Genomic DNA, 23,788 nt, shown 5'->3' on the forward strand with positions numbered 1-23,788 from the left:
TGTCACACACAGGTGCTTTGTGAAAAGACATTTTGTGAAAGTCCGTGTGGCACGGTTCAATTAATTGGATGTGGCCAATGCGCATGGGCCTCCCCGGCAGTGACTCCCAATGGCATAAAGGCTGTGAATGGTTTAAATGTAGTGTGGTGGAGCATCCAGATTGGTTAAATATTCAGGGAGAACACTTGAGAGGAAGTGTGAGGGTACTGCCCCCCTGGTGAACCTTTGCAGTGTATTTTGGGAGTTTGAGGTTATTCATTTAATTGGATGTGGCTAGTGCCCTTGACTTTCGCTAAGTGACTCCCATGATCTGAACGCATGTAATTACCCAGGTAATTGAAGGCTAAGAGGCTGTCTGGTCGTAAGGTCTGAAGGTGGCAATGGTGGTGGGCTGAAAAGAGAGCTCATAAAGCCACTGGTGTGTGCTCATCCCTCCTTCCGCGTCCCTGCTGTGCAGTGGGAGGAATCCGGCCTTCCCCTCCTCTATGGTGTGTTTCCTCAGCGGTGTCTGTCAGACAGGCACTGTTCATGCGAGGCTGGTGTGCATGTCAGGTAGTGTAGTTTTGGGGGGTGGGGGGTGCTCCCTGTCCGGTGAGAATATGGAGTACCACGAATAGCTCATCAGAGGAGAGCCATTGTACTGGTACACACTAGGCTTCATTAATCCAGGATGTAGTTACTCACCTTGAGTAAATAGTGAAAAATTTCTTTGGGAAGCCTGATGCCCCAAGAGTGAAATCAGCCGTGTGGTTTTCCCCCTAATAGTGTCCACCTGGTTATTGTATTTAGTGGTCATAAATTTTTCCCTCTGTAGTATGGTATCCAGTAGTTGGCCACCAAGGCAGAGGGATATGGTAAACTTTCTGCTTTTGAATGGTCTAGGCCTAACTGCAAATTTTTTCCTGGTTGGTGTCCTGTGAAGAGCTTAGGATTTTGATGAGTCATTGTGTTATTGTGTATGAGAATGTTATTTTGTGATGTGGGTTTTCGGGGTGTGCAGCTCTTGTATGTCACATTAATAAGCCTCCCAGATGTGCCTGCGCTGGTCAGCAATTCTTCAGTCCTCACACCCTTATGGTGGACACCTACAGTACAGATGAGCCTCCTTGGGATGGATTCTTAAAGAGCAGGAACAGGGGGGGGTTGGAGAACAGATCTGAAGGAATGGGGGGCTGTGTGTATGTGTGTGTGTGTGTGTTCTTGTGTGAGCTGTAAGATTGGAAGGAGCTGGAACATGCAGACCGTGTGGGAGGCATGACAACAGAGGTCATGGCTGCCCAGGGGGGCCTTTGTCTGGCTGCAGTCAGTGCACATATGGCCACATGGCAGCCAGGCGTTGGCACTGGGGGGATGGGGGGGAGGGGGATGGGAAGTGCTCAGAGCTCCAAGGAGTACAGGGCACGTGAGGTGATAAGGATGCAGGGGATGCACCTGTGGCCGGGGCACGCAGGTGGCGGGTGTGGAGGAGTTCCAAAGGGGAAACTCAGGACCGGATCCTCCAGGCCTCACTGGTGCCTGCTGGGAGGCGAAAGAAGGGTGTCCGCGGAGCGCGCCTCTGGTGGAATCCGGAGCGCAGGCAGGGCGTCCCATTCCTGCCCCGTCTGCTGCGCTGCACATTCTTAACTTGCATCCCTTTGGTTTTGTTTGGAAACGGAAGGGAAGTGCAGATGTTCGCCCAGCGTTGCGTCAGCCGCTGAGGTATTGCCTCGTAGCTGCTTTTGTTTCTCGCTCCTGCGTTCCTGTCATGGAGTCATCTGACGTAACCGCAATAAATGGGTCACTGTGCAAAAGCCAGCTTTCAGAGTGCCGTACAAGCTGATCTTGTATTTTTCTTTACTTTTTTTTTTTGGGAAGGGGGGGGGAGGTGTAATTGGATTTTAATAGATAACAGTGGTGGTTTTTTGCAAATTAGCGGTGGAGCAGCGCGGCCTCTTACCGCTGGGCTCTACATTGTCATGCAGACTGCATGCCTATGTCCGAGCCTCTGGCAGACCGCGGGTGCTACGCGAGCTTTTTTTCCACCCTCGCTCCATGCAGCTGTGAGACAGACCTTGCCACTAAACGCATTCTAAGGCATATATGACTGACTCAGTGCCAGAGTGACCTCAAGGCCCGAAGCAATCAAGGCCACACAAAGGAGCCCGTTCCTGACGTTGACACACGATCCAGCAGGAGCCTCGTCAGCAGACGCCGTGTTGCCAGTGACCAGTTATTGAAAAATGACGCCGCTTAACGAGGTTACCCCAAGCCGAAAAGCGCTTTCCTGATGATGTCAATGAGAATTCCGCTGCCCATTTGCAACAGCGTTATTGCTAGGTTACCCAAGGTTAGTGGCTTAGGGCTGAATCTGATGTTATGCCCTCTGTGTTTATGACAGGTCTCTTGATTAGTTTCATATGGCTGTATGTTTGGCACTGTGCTTTAAAACAAAACCATGCATTCATATACGGTATGTATTTTTTTTCTCAGCAATGATCATAAAGTGTGGTTTTCACGCAAAGTAGCAAATCATAGTCACTTGCAAATTTGTTGCTGTAACTGTAGACTTTGGTTAAGGTAAGATTTCAGTTAATACTTCTCTTTTCTTTTGAGCTGAGTTCCTTAATGCCTAATTCTTAAGTACTTTTACATGACACCAAGTGGTCAGTTGTGTGGTAATGACTCTCACATAGCTCATTAGGCATTGAAGCTTGTTTCATTGAATGGGGAAATGACCATGTTTATTTGTGTTTATTATGTGGTGAATGTAAAAAAAACATTACTGTCTATGTCACAGCTGCACATTGACCTCAAACCCTGTGAGTCAGGGCGTTAGCCTTCGTGTTTCTGGGATTTATGAGTACATATCAGCAAACACTTCTGTTTTTCCGTCGTGTGAAGTGGTCTGGCCTCGGGCCGCGTGTGTTGCTTTGGGTGATGCAGGGGACTGTTCTTCGCAGCTCCAGCGCTGCGGCGCTCTGACTCGCTGACCTCCTCCACTTCGGGGGTCACTGCCATGGGACAGGGACTCCCAGTCACCAGAGAGATGCCACAAACATCCTGTCTCCGGTCCGTCCCTGAGGGGGAGCGCACATGCATCCCGAGTCAGCCATCTCTGGGAACTCCATCATACTCCAGGAGCACTGAATGTCTAGGGAAGAGTTCATCTCTTTGATGTGGGGGCCCCTCGACTTTACATTGCTCGTTGTGCAGACGCTAATGAACACAAGCACTTGACCGGCTCTGCTTAATTCCCCCACACGGAAGCTCTGCATTAGATAATTGGTGGTTTGCTATAATCAATGTCCTTTTCAAGTCTCTGGTGAAAGTCAGTATCGAGTCGTCGTCCTCTGCGTTGATGAAAAGAATGTTTTCTGGTGTTGGGCAGGGCCCACTGCGAGTTCATTTCGTATTCACACGCCGCAGTTGAGCAGCGGAGGAAAAAAGAGCTCACGCTGTTCCTTGAGTTTGGAGGGACGGTCCCTGCCTCTCGTGGAGAGGCTTTTAAGAGCCCAGGATGAGCGTGACGGATCGGCACCAGAAAACCGCAACAAATTGAGGACAGCGCCGATCATCTGCCACCATCTGTTGCCTCGCCATTTTAAGGGTGACCAGCGGTGCGGAGCATCTGTCACTGTGCTCTGCCGTGCTGTTAAAGACGACCACGGCGGTGCCCAGGAGCCTTGGTGGAGAGGCATCAAGCATCAAAACCACAGGCCTGCGGGAAAGCCTGCTTTGATGTTCCTTTTAAGTGTTACGTAAGAGTCAAATTGGCTACAGTTGGAGCGGGGCTGGAGCTTTCTAAGACCTGGTGTTTATTGGAAAAAAACATCAGTAACTCCTGTTAGTGGTCATCAGGGGGATAGGCTGTGCTTGTTTTCTACAAAGAATCTACACCTTCTTGGAGTACATCGAAACAGAGGAGAAAGGATGAATGCGTTTTCTGATTCAGTGTTGCTTGTTCTACCTGTTGCAATGACACATTGCGTTTAGAATGAGTGGCAAAGCCGAACATGGAGCTGAAAGCAAATTTGTTCTTGATAGTGGGGCGCAGGGTTGGAAGATTGTTCAGTCCAAAGCCTGCAATTTGGTCGTGATTACATAAAGGAGGCCTGAGCTACAGTGGAATTATTTGGGCATGGGTTTGTTATGTTGGCATGAATGTAACATTGTCATACATCTGTTTATGATTGGGGTTGATTTCTCTGCTATTTAACAGCCAAGATACAGTGGATGAAAAATAATTTTGTCTGGCTGCATTTAGTATTTTCCACTATTGTCTTTCAAATGTGTTTCAAGATGTTTTTTTTTTTATTTAAAAAAAGTTTTCAGCTTTCTCTGCCACCTCAGATGAAGTAAATTTTTAGGACAACACTGAATATTTTCAGAAAACGCCAGCTTCATGAGTTGCCTCTTCACACAGTAGTACACCTTTTTAGCTAAAAAAGTCAGCCAACTCCAAGTTTTACAAACAGACATGTGTATGCTTCATTTCTCAGACATCAGATTCAGCATTCCTTATTGTTTCACATTCATTGTTGAATGGCAGGAGCTGCTATTTCTGTTGTCTGAATGCAAAAGGTTGTCTTGTGCATGCTTGTTCCATTATAAGGAACGGAATGCATTTGCAAAAAATTATTAGCTAATTATATATATATATCTGTTAGGTTAGCTAACAAAAGTTATTGAAATGAGACCTTCAGTTATAATGTGAAAAAGTAATGTGAAAATGAAACTGTTCTTGGAAGACAGTGAGATGCCAATGTGCTGTCCTGTTTGAACTCAAATCTCAATTCCCCTGCAATAGCTGAAGCCAAGTCTTCACAGCAGGTATGCAAACACAGATGGTTCATAGTTTGCCAGACTCATGACACTGGAGGTAATAATCTTCCAGCTGCTGATTGTGTGGGGGCACAGTTCTCCTGAAGTTGTACCATAAATATAGAATGAATTAGCCTTGAGTGAACAGATAAAAACAAAAAAGAGAAAGTGAACTATCCTACTTCTGCCAAAACATGAGAAACTACATCAGGAGCTCTGTGGGAGCTGTTCATTAGTTATGTGGTCAGCATAATTTCACAAGCATATACTGTATAAGCATTTTATAATTGCCGCACAGTATCAATATGCTAAGACTCAAGGTTAGAGGCAAACGCACTCTCTCTCTGTCTTCAGAATGACTGGCTCCATCCTGGGGTTGAGCTCATTACAGATATGGTATATCCCAAACGTGCAGTCATTTTGAAGAGAAATGATTTGAAATTCCTCAGTCCTGCTCAGCAAAGTAGGAGCTGAGAAAGAGGCCAGGGGTTTCCTTCTGGGAATGGAGACATGCAGGAATGCTGGGATCGTTACTCTAAATGGTCTGCTTCCTGATAAATTACAGAGATACTTTTAGGTCCCAGTGGAGTGTTTTGTAAAAATCTGAGATATTGGTGGTGATTTCCATTTTCTCCACATCATTTTTCATGATTCTTTGGCACTGTAATTTTGGCACTCACACACTTGACTTTAAATTTGTGGTTTCAAAGGCTTCTGTAACAGTTATAGTCAACCAACTGATAAGTAGTTGATAACTCTTTTTTCATTTTTCAGAAATTATATATCGAAGTCAAGCTCATATGCATCAAAAAAATAGAACTTGGCTTCTTCATATTTTCATACAGTATATCCAGAATCCCAATAAAATATGCAGTGACCTCAAGTTCACCTCTTAAGAATGCTGTGCCAGATGATGAGAACAGAGGGTCTTGGTGAAAAATGTCTTCCCGTGACAGCCCTGACAGAGCCGATACTCCTGGCTTAGCACAGGTAGCAGTGCTTTGTAATTATAGTCAGTGGGAAAATGATAGATGCGTGTTTCGCACATGACGGCTATGTTAGGGAAACCGGGCTCCTGTTGAACCCTACTCTGTCAATTCCTAGGATGAGGAATGATGGTGTGTTGAGGTAATTGTGTGTATATATATTGTGTGTATATATATAAAGTAAAGACCACCTACTTGGTATGTGTCTGATGTGTCCAACCGAGCAATTTTTTTCTTTGTTTCTTTGTATGATTGGTATTAATTTTCAGAAGCTTGAAACTGCAGAAGCTTGTTAAGCTCATACTGATATAACAGTGTAAAATGATGATGGTAGGGAAAATACGTAATAACGTCTTAATGATGGGGATCAAATCATGCAGATCACCTCAAAGAAAAGGAAATCACTGTAACCAGATACAGAGGGATCTTAGTTCTGATTTCATTTACCAGTTCTGTCGCTTGTCAGAGTAATGGAGTGCTATTTTTCGCATTTCAAAAGCGCTCTATTAAAGTCCTTCTTGCCTGAGACGCCACAGGATGTCAATGCGGGACACGGCACGTCAATGAGTGAGGCTTAGTCTGATGACTAAAGTTAATCTCCACACGCTAACAAATTTGACATCTTTATTAATCTAAGACCTTGTCGACAGGTCCATTACAAACAGTGTCACTTCTGTTCGATTTGCCAGCGCCATCCCGCAGACATTAAGGCACCGATGTTGAAAGAAGGCAGTGATGCCAGTAGTTTCCATTGCCATTGCCTCCCCCAGTAATACTTCTTAAGACTGGGTTTTTTATGTAATACACCCCCCCCACCCCCCCAAAAAAAAAATTGATGGAATTTGGGACGTTTTTTTCCCCCCCGTTTCTGTCAGTCATTCTATCATTATTTTCCCCTTACCCCACCACCCACTGTTAAAGCAGTGATGGCAGTGCTCATGGAAAAAAGCACTCTTGTTTTCTCACCCCTGCGCCACACTCACATTCTATACCTCTTCGCGGCCCTGTGATTTACGGTCGGGGGTTTGTTTTCCGCACCTCCTCTGCTTCTCCTTACAGCATCAGGTCATGTTTACATTTCACAGGCGTAAAATCTTCCGCAAACCTCAGCTGATGCGATATTCTCTTTATTCTTATTTTTTTTTCTTTACCGTGCCCTCAAACGCTAATTCGTTCCGGCACATCGGTTTTCAGAGGGGAGGTGAGCTTTGAAGTAAAAGCCTGACGAGAGGTCGCAGAGCAGCGTGCATTTGGTGGGGGGTGTTGGGAGGGGTTAGCTGAGTATAGACATTGGAGTTATGAAGCACGCATGGAGATCAGAAATTAACATTCTCGGCACTGAGACTCACTGTTGTGTCAAATCATCCATTTCCGAAGGATTTGTTAAGAAAGACCTTTGTGGATTACCTCACTCCTTTAAACTCAATCCTGAACCTTAAGTGAAAGAGTTGTAGAGTGTAGAGTTGTGCATGTTTGGTTTAACCAAATATTTTTCTATGCCCATGACATTTCAAAATACTACAGTTATAAAAACTTCACAGTTATTATAGTTGTTATAGTTAGTGTTATTTGTACAGTGAAGGGCTAGATAAAATGTTAAGGGGTGGGGGTTATTTTATCAAGGGTAAAATGTGTAATATTAATTTAGTGGAGAGTAGAGTTATGAGACATGGGATCAGACACACTGGCTTCAGGAAACTGCAGCAAACAGTACAAAGTAAATTGTGATACGGTCAGACACATACTAATGTTACTCACTGATGTAGAGTTACCTTGACCTTTTGTAGTGTTGCCCTTCATAGCAAGATAACTTGTGTGTCTATCTCACCGTAGCAAAAAAGGACACTTTAAGCCTAGCTCAATACTCACAGCTGCCTAATAAAATATTTTCAGCTACATAATTCTGTCAGGGACTAAAGAGACAACAGTCATCAAAGGAATCAAGGCATCGAAAGAATACCACCTTGAAGACAATACACAGTATACAAACGGCCATTAACCAAACTACTGTTGAGGTATCATTCATATCATCAACTTGTGGAAATGAAGGTATACCTGGTGGTGATGTGTAAACCACTGTATTACATAGAGGGAATCATTTTTGGATCTTGTGGACAACCTGTGCTCAGGAGAGTTGTTGAGGAGTGACATTTAGTTTATGGTAGACCGATTTCAGAGTAAAGCTATTTATACTGTACACACCCCACTGTGCATACCATACTACATAGGGCATATATAGTGTGGCGATATGAGTGTTTTGCTGTAAACTTGCAGAAGGCTAAATTTCTTTGATATTTTCTTATTTTTCAGTTTAGAGTGTTGTTACACATAGATTTATTTGCTGAAATCCCTAGAGCCTTTTTAAATTCAGTTTGTTGAGGGTTTTTTAATGTAGGGTCAGGAGAAGAAATCAGTGCCACAAAGAAATAAAAACCCACACAAAGTAAATCACTTAAATTTTGCCTTGTGCTTTGCACCATATCCCTTTGGCGTGAAAAATGTGAAAATGATAAGAGTTCTTTTTCCACCCCCAGATCAAATCGGGCAAAACAGAGAAGGAGACGCAGATGTTGCTGCTGAAGAGCCTGCAGTACCTAGAGCGATATATGTATCTCATCCTCTTCAACACCTACCTACACCTGGAGAAGAAGGACTCCTGGCAACGATCTTTCAGCGCGTGGATGCACCAGGTGAGAGGCGCCAGTCGCACACCTGCGCCAAGAATGCACTTCTCCCGCATGTTTTGCCTCGGCTCCTCTTTGACGGCGCTGGGGTTCAGTCTGAGTCAACACTGTTATGCAAGCGGGCCTGTAATTACGCTGCCGGAATCACGTTTAGCCTTCCCGTCCCCTGGCACCGTCTTCATTAATTCCATTCTCTTGATGTCCTGAGGGTTTAGTTTTGTGTTAAATTCAAAGCGAAGAAGAGGATCTTGATGCTGTTTCATAGAGTGTATTAATTACTCTGTGGTCTGGACTTTTAAATGCTATGGGGATTTAGACGTTTTTATTTATTTAGTTGTTTGTTTTCGTAAATGTTTGTTGCCCGCTGTCATTTGAATATTCAAATCCACATAAAATAGCGAATAATGCCTCTCTCGGTTTAAAAATCGCCGTCAGCATTTTTTGTGGCAAGCAAACGTGTGGCAGAGTTCCAGGAGAGTCCATCCGATACCGTACATAAAGTACAGTTCTTTCCGGGCTTTACGTAGCTCTTCACATAATGAATCGCTGGATCTTTCCTCATGTGCCCACTGGAATGTCAGTGACGCCATGTTAAAAGCTTAAGTGTCTCCGTATGGCTGTATCCGTTTAAATTTCATACAGAGACTGGACGTGTGTTTACTAAGTATCCATCAGAATTTGAAGCCATTTTTCTGCTGTCGCCTCAGCTTACAAGAATTTCCTCAAAGGGGTGACAGTAAGGAGAAAAACCTATTGTAAAATGAATAGAAAAACCGTGACACAGAAGTATTTACACTGATTTACCGTAGGGGAATGAGAAACTGTACAGAAAGCCTTTGAAGACATGATCTAATTTTTAATAAGCACAATGTTTTTCTACAATATATGGTTTCAGTAAATAAAGTTGTAGGTTCCAGTTGCTCCTCTGGAGGGGAAATAAGGGGAAAACAGCATTGCTTTCCAGACTTAAGGATGTGTAACAATCTGGCATCACTTGCTTCGTACCAGTGGGTCGTCTGGAGTCAACAGCTGTCCAAAGTGAGTAGGTGAAAAATGCACTTAAACGTACTGATGAGTGTTTTTTTCTGCTCTCTAGTTTGCGTGCTGTGAACCGTAACCAGAGTTTCATTTGGATTTCCCCCCTGGAATTTACAAGCTTATTCTAGTTCCATTGTAGCCCAGTTCTTCACACATTGAACTTCATAATGTCTGGAAGCTCTGTTTTTGTTGGTACATTAATCGTTTGGCCTGGTTTGGCCAGCTGCGTTCCTACAGTAAAGCGCGGAATTTATGTGCATTCCAAACAAACGATTGTACCTTCTGCTGCATCCCATGTCCCGGACTGTTGGTCAGCACACAACTGCCAATTTTTCAGTTTTCAATTCTTTCAAGTGAAGTAATAAGGTGAAATAGGCTGCCTCAAATAAAAATACATACACCATGATATTGCAGGGTAAGATGGGCATGTATATGCTGAAGACGCATCTGTATTTTTGCCCTCATGCAGAAAAGTAACAGATGTCTCACTCTGCGGGTAACGGTGACATTACTGCTATCATTTTGGACTAATGCGTCCATGTTGGATAACAGAGTTTGGCGTGCAGTTGCTTAATTTGCTTCCAAGTTACAGTGCAGTAAGGGTGAAAGATTCCATTGCTGCTTTTATACTTGTACATGTCCTAAGGACCATGAAATTACATTCATTACTTGCGAAAATCCATCAAATAACTATTAGGGGAAATACAAGCACAAGCACGTAAGAGGTTGATGGCATTTACGAGGCAGATTTATACCTGCTTTGTATGTCCAGAGAAATACTTTCCCAGAGTTAATTGTTCACTTATATAATTTGTTCAGAGAAGAACCCTTATGGTGATCACTTATGACATGTGTTTGAGTGAAAAGGAGAGTATCAATCACTTTTCAGCGGTGAATAGGGTATAGAGAATCTCAGATCTATATCTGGTCATTGCAGCAGTGGTTCTGATGTCCAGAACTGAAGATACAATCCAAACTAGTGCAGTGCTCAGTGAGTATTTGGTATCGTACAGTATGAGCACTGGGGTATTTTGTGATGACATAATCCAAAACCTTGTAGGGATAGAAATATCTTTGATCTTAGAGGCCATGCCTTCTCTGCCGGGAGACTGTCTTATTGTGAATTTTACAAGTCTGCATCGACAGAGGCCATTGTAATGTGGGGTGAGATTTCATTCTTGAGATTTCTGTGCCTTGCAGCCACCTCCCAAACAGCAAGATGATTTGTCATCCGTATTGCCAATGACATGTACAGTAAGACTAACTAGCTAACGTTGACTAACTTCATTGGGTAGCTAGCTGTAGCCGACAGATGTGTTAAAAATATTTTGCGTTTAATAGTAATGTTAAATCTCTCCATATTATTGTCCTGGTTTGCTGCACCGTATTTTTCGTTGCAGGTTTTTGCGCAAATGTAGCTGATCTAACTAACCAGTTGATGGTCCTATTTAACAGAGGCTACTGCAAAGGGCCCACTCTGTCCTTAGTGATGGTGCATAGTGATGTTATACACAGTTAAGGTGAACGGATGTGTCGTGTCTTGCCTGTTTCTATATCAAGGGAGGAGTGATGTTTTGACCAGTTAGCATCCAGGACTGGAACTATCCATTTTAGTGGTTTCTTCCAGAACCTTTTGATTGTGACTGGTTTAGAGGGGAACAGGGAAGCAATGGCCAGAGTGGATTTGAGCAGGAACAGACTGGGTGTGGATTGAACATGCATTGGTGTAAGTAGTCAGTTAGTCATAAGACGACATCAGGAAATGTAGATTTTCTGAAAAAAAAAAAATGGATGGATGAAAAGGACTTTCAAGACGGGTTTTTCAAGGCCGGTTGAGGGAAATGAACATGAGGTGCGGTGTGCAGTTTGTAAGTAGACATTCAAGTTGTGTACTGTGGGCGTAAATGCTGTCAGGTCTCACATGCAGTCTGCCAGCCACATATTGGCAATAAAGTATAGGCAGAAACAAACATTGCTCTCTCAGTTTTGCTCAAGTGTGTTAGCAGCTGTGTTGGCCTCTGATGCCACGGTGACAAGTTCAACCACCCCACCCTGCCAGCCACTTCTAGCATCCTCAACATTGACAGCATGACGAAACCCTGTGACCTGAGAACAGCATTCGGCTCAACCCAAACTCACCTGGCCTCCGGAGGTTTTGCGGTGCCTCAATACCACAGTGAAACGCCACACATACATATCAAAAAGGGGGTCTTGCACAGCTGGAAATACTGACTTACTTACGGGAAAGACAAAACGGGGTGCATATTTCAATGTGGACTGGCTCCTCATTTAAAGAACAAAGTAGACAGAGCTGGAGACTTTGTCCTCGTGTTTGATGAAAGTCTCAACCAGTCTGTCAGAAAGATGCAGCCGGATCTGCACGTCTGTACCATGATCTCACTCCATATCAGAGAATTCATTGCATCAGAGCTGGAGAGACAAACAACTGAAATAAGCCATGATATGCAGTTGTCCCAGCAGATCTCTGCTGTAGTTTGTGGCAGTGGCAAGGGTGGGGCTGAAGTGTGTCTAAAGTGTTTCAGTGTTCCATAACTTGTTCTGAGGAGGATGAAAGCAATTATTTGTATTGAAATTGATGGAATTACCTTCTGTTAATGAACCACTCTGCTGCGTGCTTTCTCTCTCTCCTCAGTCCTTGTTTTCTTACTGTAGTGATTTCCTTATCTACTGATGTGTGATTGGTTTCGCATTCACATTCAGACTTTGTGTTGTGGGTTTGAGGTGTTCACTGTTATTGGTCTTGTCAAGATATATACACACACACACACACACACACACACACACATAATTCGGTGATAAACATCAGCAGGCATAATATACATCCTTACATCAAAATGTGCCATTTTGTTTATACAGTGCATGCATTCGATGGAATACTTTTTTTAAAGTTTTCTTTGTAAAATTGGTATTAGATTTCACCCACAGTGGCACTGAGAAAAGTTTTAAAAAGTCTGAATTTGAATTTGCTGATACCTGCATATACCCTATTACAATCACAAAATTGTTCCCTTTAAATTGAAGAGATTGCCTAGGCAGTGCCTACACAGCATATTTGGTGTCCAGCTGGGGTTTACTTAGCTATAGCACTACAGTCTTTGACGAACAAATGAATCTGACCTTTCTGAAGTGCTGGAAGGCAGCGTGAAACAATCGTTTACAACACGGCCAAATCACAGTAGTCATGACTGGAATATACCCCTTCACATTTTCTGGAGTAGTGCCTCTGCTTTGTCAAAAATCCGCTCCCAAACAGTTGTTATTATTACTTGTTGCTTTGGTTTCCTGATAGATTGCTTTATCCCGGATGACTTGTTCTACATATCATCATTTTTGTGCTGCAGATACTTACTGCAGAGTTTGAGGAAATTCATTTCCTTAACCACTGCTTTTAAAAACCAATCCAAATTTTTGAATAATTGATCCATCCAAGTGAATGCTGCAGTCAGTGCATCTATCCAGCCAAGCATCTATCCAACATGTCGCAATCCAGCTGTGAGTCCTCCTCAGAAAAACACTGCATTACTTTAAATGTTGAAAAATATTTAAACAGAAATACTGACATTATTGCCTAGCAGAGAGAAAAGACTTTAGGAAGCTCTTAAGAACAGGAAGTGTGTGGAGCCAATTACCAGAGTAAATTCACAATCTGAAACACATTTTAGACAAATAGACAAATTATGTAAGAGATCATCAGTACAAATATTTTTTTTCTGCTCATGTTGACACAATGTCTTTCATTATGTGGGAACAAAGGCCAAAAACAAAGATATTCTAGATTTAAAGCTCATTGCATGTATGCATGTATAGCTGTTGACATGCAGCTAAGTAATGTGTTTTGAACTACTGGAGGAAGCATGTGATCATACTATGTTTCTGCTGAGGTGGAATAAACTGATTTGAAAAGATTCCAAGACTATGAAAACATTGAATACCCAAATAGATCCAAACAATTGCTGTAAAAACAACACACATGGTCCTTTGCAGAAATATGTGTGCTAGGTAAGGCAGACACTTCCTGTAGTTGGTAGCCAGGATATGTTGTGTAGCAGGGTAATCCTCACCTCAGATATGCTGGAAAAACAACTTTGTAAAACAAAATAGATAAATAAATCATATAATCGGTATGGGAATCACATGAAAAATGAATTTGTTTCACCATGCTGTTCTGTGCAAATTTTTTTTATCAGTATTTTAAAATGCACAAAATAAATGAATTGAAAATATGGACTAAATGTATTCATATTTCATCAGACAAACCCATAGTGGGGTGAAACTTGAAATTTCATTACTTAGGGCTGTTTAATGTGTCTCTTATTATTAATTATGTTATTATTATAAGTAGTACTAGCAGGCACAGCAGCCACAGTAGCAGACTAAAAGCAGTCGTTGGTAGTTGCTTTAGTAAAAAAAAAAAAAAAAAGTTGTAGCAGCAGTCATAGTAGCTGTAGTATTCAAACAATTTGTTCGTTTTCAGATTCCATGTATCTGTTTACAAATGAATAGCGTAGCTGGCAATGTTTTCTGTGCCACTAAGGCTGTTTGGATTGGATGTTGAAAAAGGAAATAGGATGGCTTGCCAATGTATGGAACCCTGTGGTCTATACTGTCCCGTGAGTCGGGGAGTAGTGAGCATGCCTGCAGGCAGGATCGTTAACAAAGTGGAAGTGAGTGGAGCAGGACTATTAGAGAGATCTCGCAGTCAGTGACTGGAGTCAGATGTCAACAATGCCGCCATTTTGTGTAATTACTCACACTGTCATTATAGATTGTGCTGACAGCTGTTTGTCAGGTAAGTAAAAAGTATGCATTGCACTGTTCACGTGGAGACGAAACGTGCAGCAAATCCTCCTATAGACTGTCGTCGTAAAACACATTAAATTGCTGTTACCCACAAATAGTGGGTAGGCCAAATACCATCTCGAGCTGTGGTAAATATCTCTCAGGAGTCATTTTCCTCAGAAATTTCAACGTTTTGTCCTGCGGTACAGAAAGGTCACCTCTACACACATGCATATAAATGTTTTCTTTAAACTCAGGTTCAGAGATAAATATTTAGAATGAAGGCACGTTCTTTGCATATCACATCTCTTTTCAGTGACGACAGGCATATTTATAGGAAATACAACCGCCAAGGAAAGGTATTTCTGTAAAGGACAGGACACCAGCTCCATGCATTCAATTGTAGAACCTTCCATAGAGTCCATGTTTTGGTCCCAGTTCTATTTTCGGGACCTTCCAGATATTGGACTTTAAGAAAGATTGTCTGTATTTCCATCCCAGCTAACAGTGAGTAATGGCGCATGCAATCTTCTCTGTATGACATGAAAGGCACAACTGCCCACTCCACTCATGAACACATACACTGGCTTCCAATTACCAGGGCCACCTCAGGGAATCTGCCGTTTCCCTGGAAAGAGAACACTAGGGTTATTCGGATGGGGGTGAGCCAAACTATGACATACAGTGTCCACTTGGTTCCAGATAAGGATGTAAATTAGTTCCATGTAACTGATTGGAGCCATGATTTGGTGAACCCTGTAAAACACCTGGAGGCCACATCTTCATGCTTCACGCTTGGAGGAAGAGAGACCAGCTCAGTACTTACAGTATCTTTGCCTAACATTGAGGTGTCGATCCTGCGGATTTGAAATGGGAATTATTGCATACACTCTTGCAGAACTGAGAACTCAACACCCTATTCAGTAAGAGCATTGTGTCGGTTTTAGATTTTCTCACAGCAGATGTACTTTTCCAGGCCAGTATACTTGGCATTTAAATGTTTAACAATTCTTTTTAGGTGCCATGCTCAGGGGTACAACAGCAAAGATCCTCAGGGGTACAATATCTCAAAGTTTGACAGCCCGTAAACCAGAGCTAAACATCCATATTCACTTTTAAGGTGTCTCAGCTGTCAAACATGTGATATAAGCACGATGATTTTGCAGCACAGTACAAATAGACTTAGTCAGATGTTATCAGACAGTTAAGCTGCCAAGAACTTTAAATTCAGGATAACAATTTTCTCAACATTGTTCAGTATTTTTAGGCTTTCCTGGGACTCAGGTCACCTTTTTTTCAGTGGTCAGCCATCCAGTTCCTTAACTATCCATATGATCAAGTGCCATCCAATTCTTTTGCTTCCTGATTACAACAGAACAGTGTATTTCAGACCAAGTGTTAGGTTACGCAGCTTCACTTGAATGATGTTTAGAGATGCCAGGTTGCATTCCAACTGCACCATAACAAGATGAGGAGAGTCTGGTTACTGTTCTTCCATTTCATAATCGTGCGGCCAGAGAGAGGAGATTGACCTTGTTAGAGGTCACATCAGGCTGTGTTTTGAGACTATCACGAGACATGATTTTTTTCCTCTTGTTTTCCTTTACCATGCTTCTTTTAAGTGCCCACTTGAAATATTGTCACCCTCATCTCTGGTATGTGTTTCCTTACGTGCCCATGTGGCCTCTGATCTGAATCCGCTGGTCTTCCTTGCTGCGCATTTTCATTTAAGTCTTGTCAGGTAAGCTCTGAAAGATTTAAGACCTGTAAATTGCCCTTTTTTGGAACTCAGGGGTTGAAAGGAGGTAATGCCTAGTGATACCTCTGATTATCAAGTATAAATCCATAGCCTTAGCCTTGTGTGGGTGGTTTTCTCTGAAAGAACAGTTTGTACCAAGTGAACATATGGCCATTTGTTTCAGCAAGGCAAGTGGACTGGAGAAATCAGTTAAAGCTGAAGAATAATTGCAAACAAATCAGTGGACCTTTGATAGCATGTATAGGTTGAATAGGCTGAGTCTTGAAAATGAGTTTACATGACAAAGGGGGGGCATGTAAACGTGTGGTAAGGTTCAGTTTAAGGATTCGAGCTTGTGATTAAGAAGTTTGTTTCGTTTTTGCAGATCCTGAGGCAGCGATCTCGTGTCAGCCGCAAACCCTTGCTGACGAAACTGAGCTCCATGGACATAAACATTTATTTCGTGTTTTTGTAAAAGCGGGACCTCTTGAAGGAATGCTGCTGGGCTGTGCTGGCCAGAATGGATGCCCACTGTGGTGCGTTAATGGCAGGCAGTGTAAACTAAGCAAGCTGTGACAGCTTTAATGGTGTGTTTAATCTGTTTTCTGAGGTGGCTGCTGCGGGCAGGGAAGGAATGGCTTGTTGTTAGGCTGTTGCCAGATGTCACCTGCGGGGGAACTGGGCCATAAACCTGGCCTGGTCCAGCACAGGCCTGCGCCGGTGACCTTCGGCTTCATGGTGCCCTGGAGGGAGGGGCGGGGGTTGGGTCCTGGTCTGCTCTACCACCCCCCCCCAGCATCCCCCAGGCCGCCTGCTCTCTGCCATCAGCTGTGGCCCTGAAACAGTCAAGGCAAACACCTTTTCCTTTACGTTTTCCAGACCACAGTTCACAGCATTTCCTTGTGTGGAAATTCAGTAGAGACAACAGAAATGCAGGGGAAATGCCCTCTTTGTATCTAGGTGACCACCTTAGTTATGTTTTGAATGGTTTGAAACAACCTGTGTTGGACATTTTATACTGCTTCCTAAAGCAGTTCCTTCAGTTAGTTATGCTCTGAGCCTCCCCTCAGATATGGGCTGGTGCCACCCTTCGAATTCCTCTTGTGTAATGGAGTTTCTGGTGCTGTATTAAGTACTTCATTATTGCTTTTCCATGCTGTCCAATGTATTCTGTGTATCCTGGACAAGAACCGCATGTCTGTGGCTTCCATTTTATGTTTGCAGTTTTTTGTCCAGCATTTCTTTACCCCACAGAGCAGTAGTGCTCTGGTTAAGAATCTGGCTTGAAAATGCATGTGTTCATTTTTAATAATCTGAGAGTTGCCATGAAGGCCTTCCTTGCGATCATTATCCATCTCTTGATTTCTTCACAGCTTCCGTCTTCTATTGTTGTTTGATGTTTGTGTTGTTGTAACTGCTTAACTTTCTATACTTGTATTTCCTGTTGGTATTGAATTGTGGTGTGGTAGACATGGCTAATGCTGACATCACATTCATTTTAACCAGTTTCATCGCCAGTGACAAAATCATTTGCCAGTGGCAAAATTTGTCTTTTGGCTTGAGAAAAATGGTGGCCCAGTGACATAATCCTTTATATTGGATGGATCGTAAATGCGGAAATCGCAAAATTAGCTAGAGAGCCACAATTGTGGTAGTGTCTGAAGCTGTGTTATCCAAAGAGCAGAAGAAGCTCTTGGCAGTGGCGCTGGTCATTCAAAGAAACTAAAGGGGTGGAGCACACCCACCCACTTTGTATCCTTTTGGAATTACCTCAGTTAGTCACGGGATTTCGCAGGTGAAAGTCCACCAAAGTTGAACTGGGGGTGAGTGGGCAGGAATACAACTGAATGAACTCGCTTTGCTACCGGAAACAAATGGTTAATTTGCCTTTCACCCATTTTTGAATGGAAATGGATGAAAGTCAAATGTTTACTTTGCACCAGTGTGACTAAGGCTTCCTTTTAAATTTTTGTACTACTTGTATTTCTTGCAGTCTTTTGTATTTTATAGTTCTTCCTTCTCCTGTTTCCTCTCTGAATCTACTAAAAAAACCTATATTCTAAAAACAAACCTCTTTCATTGGAGTAAGAGCGGGTCAGGAGCACGTGTAAGGGGCTGATGTTGAAATGCCGCGTGCCTCCTGTTTGTACTTTCATCATGTCAGTCTTTTTTCATCGTCTTCTCCTTTGTAAGTGGCTCTGGATGCAAACATCTGCTGAATGACAAAAAATGCAAATGTAAGGCAGAGTCTGGCCTTGCCCCTTTTTTGTACTGGCGTCCAAGGTGTTAGATCATTTCCTGTTTATTGCCGCCCTTTCATTCCTGTACATATTTGTTATAATTTGGAAGTATGGCTTTTGTGTTTAACCTAATCAGTTGCTTTTCATCATCAATGAAGTATGTAAATCCCTTTGACTCCTCTATAATTATTTTTGAAAGCATGTTTATGATGAAAAGGGCACCTTACTGACTTTTAACTCTTTGTGACAGAGTGCTGTCACTACGGTTGAGTATGCACTCTGACTGCCATACCAACGAGCCTGGCTCTTCGGTGTTGCGATCAAAGCTGCAGTTTGGTACCCCGTAGACCTGGATTCGAGGCTGGGTGGGGTGACTGCTCTTGCCGTTTGCTACACTCTTTTTCAAGGCTGTGCTGTTCACCATGTATGTAATGTAATGTAATGTAATTATGTTCATCATCATAACATCATAACAGACATACTATTCTCAATCAGTCACAGAACATGCTGCACTGAAGTAACTCCTCATGCAGTTTGCTCTTCATCTGTATTGAATTTTCTGCCATTTTGGATACCTTGGATAACACTTAAATGAAAGATTATCTTTTCTTTGGTAAATTTCATATTGGTGCTGTCCTCAGCTAAGTTTGATCAAAAGCGTGACTGCTGTAAGCTAGTCAGTTTGACAGTATATGCAGTACACACATGCATATTAGTGATTGTTAACTTGCTAGCCATTGGTACTAGCTATATGAAATTTGGGTATTTACATTCTGTGTGTAACATCCAATGTTTAGGGCAATACATTAGAAATCATGTTTACCACAGACTATCAAAAACTACCTAATAGAAATCTGAAGTACGTCTTCCAACCCTTTTGTGACGGAGTGCCGTCACTACGGTTGAGTATGTGCTCTGACTGCCGTACCAACGAGCCTGGCTCTTTGGCGCCCTTCGCTACACCTTTACTAAACTGGCTCATCACAACTCTCTTTTTGGAGCAGTAGGCTACCACAAGTGAATCAGTTCAGAGATGAGGGATTCTGCCGAGAATCCTAGAGTTTTGAACTAAAATTTCTGAAACTCCGCAGGTGTATTTTAAGACATATTTAACATTTATTTCAAGGCATATTTGAAGTGTTCTGAAAGTCTAAATGTTGATACATATTACAGGTTTGAATCCTGCCAACAGGGACGCTTGTAATTTAAAATACCTTTGAATGTGAAATATTGTTATCTAACATATGAAAATCCATGATTTTTTGTCTGTTATATTTATATGTTGGGGCTTGTGCCTGGCCCCTGCTTAATTGCTGCTTGCATACGCGCGCACACACACACATACACACACACACACAAAGTTTTTTTTTTTTTTTTTTTTTTTTTTTGGAAAGGCCGTGAATGCTGACCAGCACATTTCCTCTGATTTCCCATGTGCCGTGTCTCTTGTCAGATAGATTAGATTTTCCTCAGTTCCGAGCTTCCCTCCTGTTTCTGTCATCTTTATCATTCCATCGTTCATTTCCTGCAGTCTTCTCACGCTGGACCTCATTACTCCTCAGTGCCCTGGGTCAGCACCTCCTTCTCCATTAGTTTTACAGTTACAAATCGCATCGCATTAAAACAAATTCACATTATATGCTACTACCTCATTAGCCTCATTATCTTCTTTATGTTTTTTTTTTCATCTTCCCTCTGTGTGCTCCCTTTCAGTTTTCTGCCACCTCCTATCCGTTTCTTGAATTTAATGACTGGGAAGGTCCACTTCAGCTTGATTTAAGCACATATTTCTGTAATGTACCAAACACCTATGCTGTGTATCTGTTTAGATCTGTTATTTCATTAGAGCTAATGGACTTTTTTTGCTGTCTTTCCATCATTAAATGCAGAATCTTTCCCTCATCCATTTCTGTTCGTCATTCTTGGTAATATTACTGTCTGCTGATTCAATGAGGGCAGCATTCAGTGAAACAGTACAACAGAATCTGTTTAACAAATGACTAGTGTAATTTAAATAGTCAGCGTCAATGTGGTATTTGGTGCTACCTTAGTGCTACCTTAGGTTCCTCCTCCTAGCCCTTCAGTGTTTTGGGTAGTGTTTAAACCATATTTTGATTGTTATTTGTTAGTATTTTCCCCCCAAACTTCACAAATTTCACCGGAAAGTGTTGTGTCTCCCGGTATTTTCTGTCTGCAAAAGGCCAAAGGGCTAAAGTATAGCATCCATCCAGGTTTGGGTAGGCTCTCCTTTCCAGAATATGCAGTGATGTTTTGTTCATCAAACGCAACTCCTTCGCTCACTTTCATGTCCCTCTGTGCATCCTTGAGTTGATGAAACTGTCTGATCTTCAGTGAGCTAGAGTAAGAGCCATCTTACTCCAGTTAATACAAGAATGTTAAGATCCAGGCATTCATGTTTTACATGTCTTTCCCTACCTTGATTGGTGTGGGAGATCTTTCTTTGCTTTTATCTGACTCAGGCATGCAAGATGTACGTCATTTTTTTGTACTGCAATACCAGAGAGGATCCACTGTAGAATAGGGTTGTCAAAAATGCTGATGCTTTGATGTTTTCTCTGTTTCAGTACTACTGTGTCAGAGTTGTCTATACTTGTAAGAAAAACAGAATCAATTACTACTAAAAAAGCTTCTCTTCATGCACAGGGACACCATGAACAGAACTCTGGTACAGATCTGGAACCAGATTTCCCAGTTTCAGTTCTAACCTTTATTAAAGAAATTTCTCTTATTTTCACATCAAAGTTCAAAATTCTGGTATGTGACAACCCTGCTGTAGACATGCAACATCCCATGTAACACCTTATGAAATCCCCATAATTGCATCATATACAAACATTAATAAGACTGCATAATGATTAATAAAATTTTATTATAACTGTCTCTGAGTATGCTACATATTAGAGGGTAATGCATTTAGTGCACTATGACCTTTGATGTCAGTGTCAATAAGCTATGTCTAAATAATTATGAATGCTGTTAAATGTCTTAATGTTGATTAATGAATGTAAACCTGCATTTCCATTATATACATTTTACAGTGGCGGCAATAATTTTGCAACAGTGGGCCGCCACTGCAAAACGTATATAACGGAAACGCAGCTTTATGTTCATTAATCAACATTAGGACATTTAACAGCATTCAGAATTTTATGAAATGTCATGAAGTTGCAATTACACAGGGCTTTTAATTTGAATTATACAACAGTTAGTCACGGTCGAGTAATTTGATTTGACAAGAGCATTCCAAAGAGAGCTGATAATAGAGGATAATTGCACTGGGACGTTTTACTATTATGTATCACTTTGCTTTACAGATGTTCCGACGCAATCGTTGCTTACACCAATGCGAACCTAATTCGCATTTACCGACAGCACAAATGTGGATACGTTTCCGTGTATGGTAAAAAGAAACTACCTAGCCTGCAGTTGGGTATGATAAATAATGTCTCCCCCCCCCCCACTGCTGAAAAAATCCTAGAGGAAACACTGTAAAGGCTATCATTTACTTATTTACTTACTACTTATTTAATGCTTAATAAGGCATCATGCATGTCTACTTAAAACCACCCTACAGTCAAGTGCATGCTGCAAATTTTCAATAAAGTTGAAATGATTCAAAAGGTGTGGCACTTCGGAAGTAAATGGTAAGCATGCTCTTGGTGCTGTTCTAGGAATTCTTTCTTTGAGTGTGTTTCCTCTGTTTCTGTCTTTTAGGTGGCTGCCAGAGCTGGAGTTTATAACATCCTCAACCACCTGGGCTTCTCTGAGTTTGAAAACCCAAAGGACAAACCACTGGCTAGGCTACGCTGTCGCTGGCAACCACAGAACGTCCACTCGCTGCCTTTCAGAGGGGACTTCATTTGAGAAATGATCACTGTGAACTGCCAAAAACCTTTGGCCTCACCTTCCATCCCTACTTAATTTTCTTACACCTTTTCTTTTTAATCCCCAAAATAACATTTTTCTTCTTTTTAAAATTGCAGTATGAAAAAAATGTTTTTATTGCAGATTGCCTGTCTTTTTTTGAAACCATGCCTCGTTCCTTTACTATTTAGCAATGTATATGTCCTGCTCTGGCTCATGGTATTAATGTTTTACTGTAAGATAAGGAGTGAGTCCCAGCACACCTGCTTTTCTGTCCTCTACTTACACTGTTAGACTGTACAGTTTCACTAGTTGTAGAAGAGTAAAATGTCACATTATAATACAATCACTGGACTGCCATAGCAAGTTTTGATGATAGCTCTACATAATGGTGGGCCATTTTGAGTTTTTATTAGTTTATATGTTGACTCAGTGGAAATTTATGGTTTGAATCAGTTTAATCTGTTATTTAGGAAAAATGGTTTTGATACAGCCTCGGTACACCTGCTCCTTCATAGTACCTGGTTAAGCATTGTTGTGTTCACCTATGAACCTGAAAGGGCCCCCTTTCGGCCATTCCTCTATATGCACACTCTGGTTAGAAAACGTCCTTACCAGATAAGGCATCTGTCCATGGCAAATGTATCTACGTGATATTCACAGAATTATCTAATCCATCGTGACATGCATTCCCATATGCAGTCTGTTTAATTTCTGGTGGATTCTGGATTGACACCACTGTCTTATCTCTCATTTCACCCCCTCTTTACCCTCTCTCTCCCCCTCTCTCCACCTCCCCCCCCCTCTCTCTCTCTCTCTCATTCTCAATGCATGTTCATAAAAATGATAGTAATGTTTCATTTTGTGATTACATGAAAAACATTCCAGTTTTTTTTTCCATTAAACCAAGCAGGCACATCCATTTTTAACAGCAAAAGAATTATTGGATTTATGAGAGGATTGTCTTACATCGCTTAGAAAAGAAAATGCCTTTCATAATTTCAATACTTATGTCTACCACCAACAAATTTAAATCCATTTTTACCGCTTAAATTTCCATTTTACTTTGAAGCACTGAAAATAATAAATGGAACTGGTAATGAATAAATAGGAAAATATTTTAAGAAACCAGAAACACAAATGCATTTTCCCCAGAACATCAAAGATTGTTTGAAGTGTAAATACTTTTCAGTATGTTGAATTTCACTTTGTTGAATTTCATAGATTTGGTTTGCATGTTGACAGAAAGAATTTCAAGGTCCAAGTAAAGCTCTTCCAATCAATATGAAGGCATACTGTGCATGCAAGGTGTCTGTTCCAGAAGTAGATTTAGTCATGTTTCCCTTCAGAGCATCAAGGTGTGTATGCCGTTATCTGAGCCCATTTACCACAGGTACAATAACTGCGATAATAATGTTATAAAATGTAGAATTGATTTCAGTCAACTAGACTAAATTCTTTTGTTTGTCCAGAGGAATGAGGAGTTCCAATTCAATTCAACAATAATTCAGGCTTTGAATTATAACAAAAAGGAACTGGCCTCAAAAACGAGTATTTCAAGAAAAATATTTCACTATTTTGTTGTTTTACGGGAAAGGGGGTTAAAAGAGGACCAGT

The 23,788-nt window shown here is 41.8% G+C and overlaps 1 protein-coding gene across 2 annotated transcripts in view; it reads left to right on the forward strand.

The window, feature by feature from the left end:
• pald1a (phosphatase domain containing paladin 1a) overlaps nucleotides 1-22,977 on the forward strand; it is a 72,510-nt gene extending 49,533 nt beyond the window's left edge. For both annotated transcript variants that reach the window (XM_036515535.1, XM_036548041.1), the window contains exons 19-20: nucleotides 8,321-8,476; nucleotides 22,022-22,977. In XM_036515535.1, coding sequence (XP_036371428.1) covers nucleotides 8,321-8,476; nucleotides 22,022-22,171 — 306 coding nt within the window. In that variant the 3' untranslated portion in view covers nucleotides 22,172-22,977. The remainder of the gene's footprint in view (nucleotides 1-8,320; nucleotides 8,477-22,021) is intronic.
• Nucleotides 22,978-23,788: the final 811 nt, after the last annotated feature.

This window comes from Megalops cyprinoides, chromosome 1 (assembly GCF_013368585.1).
Source record: "Megalops cyprinoides isolate fMegCyp1 chromosome 1, fMegCyp1.pri, whole genome shotgun sequence".
Taxonomy (NCBI): domain Eukaryota; kingdom Metazoa; phylum Chordata; class Actinopteri; order Elopiformes; family Megalopidae; genus Megalops; species Megalops cyprinoides.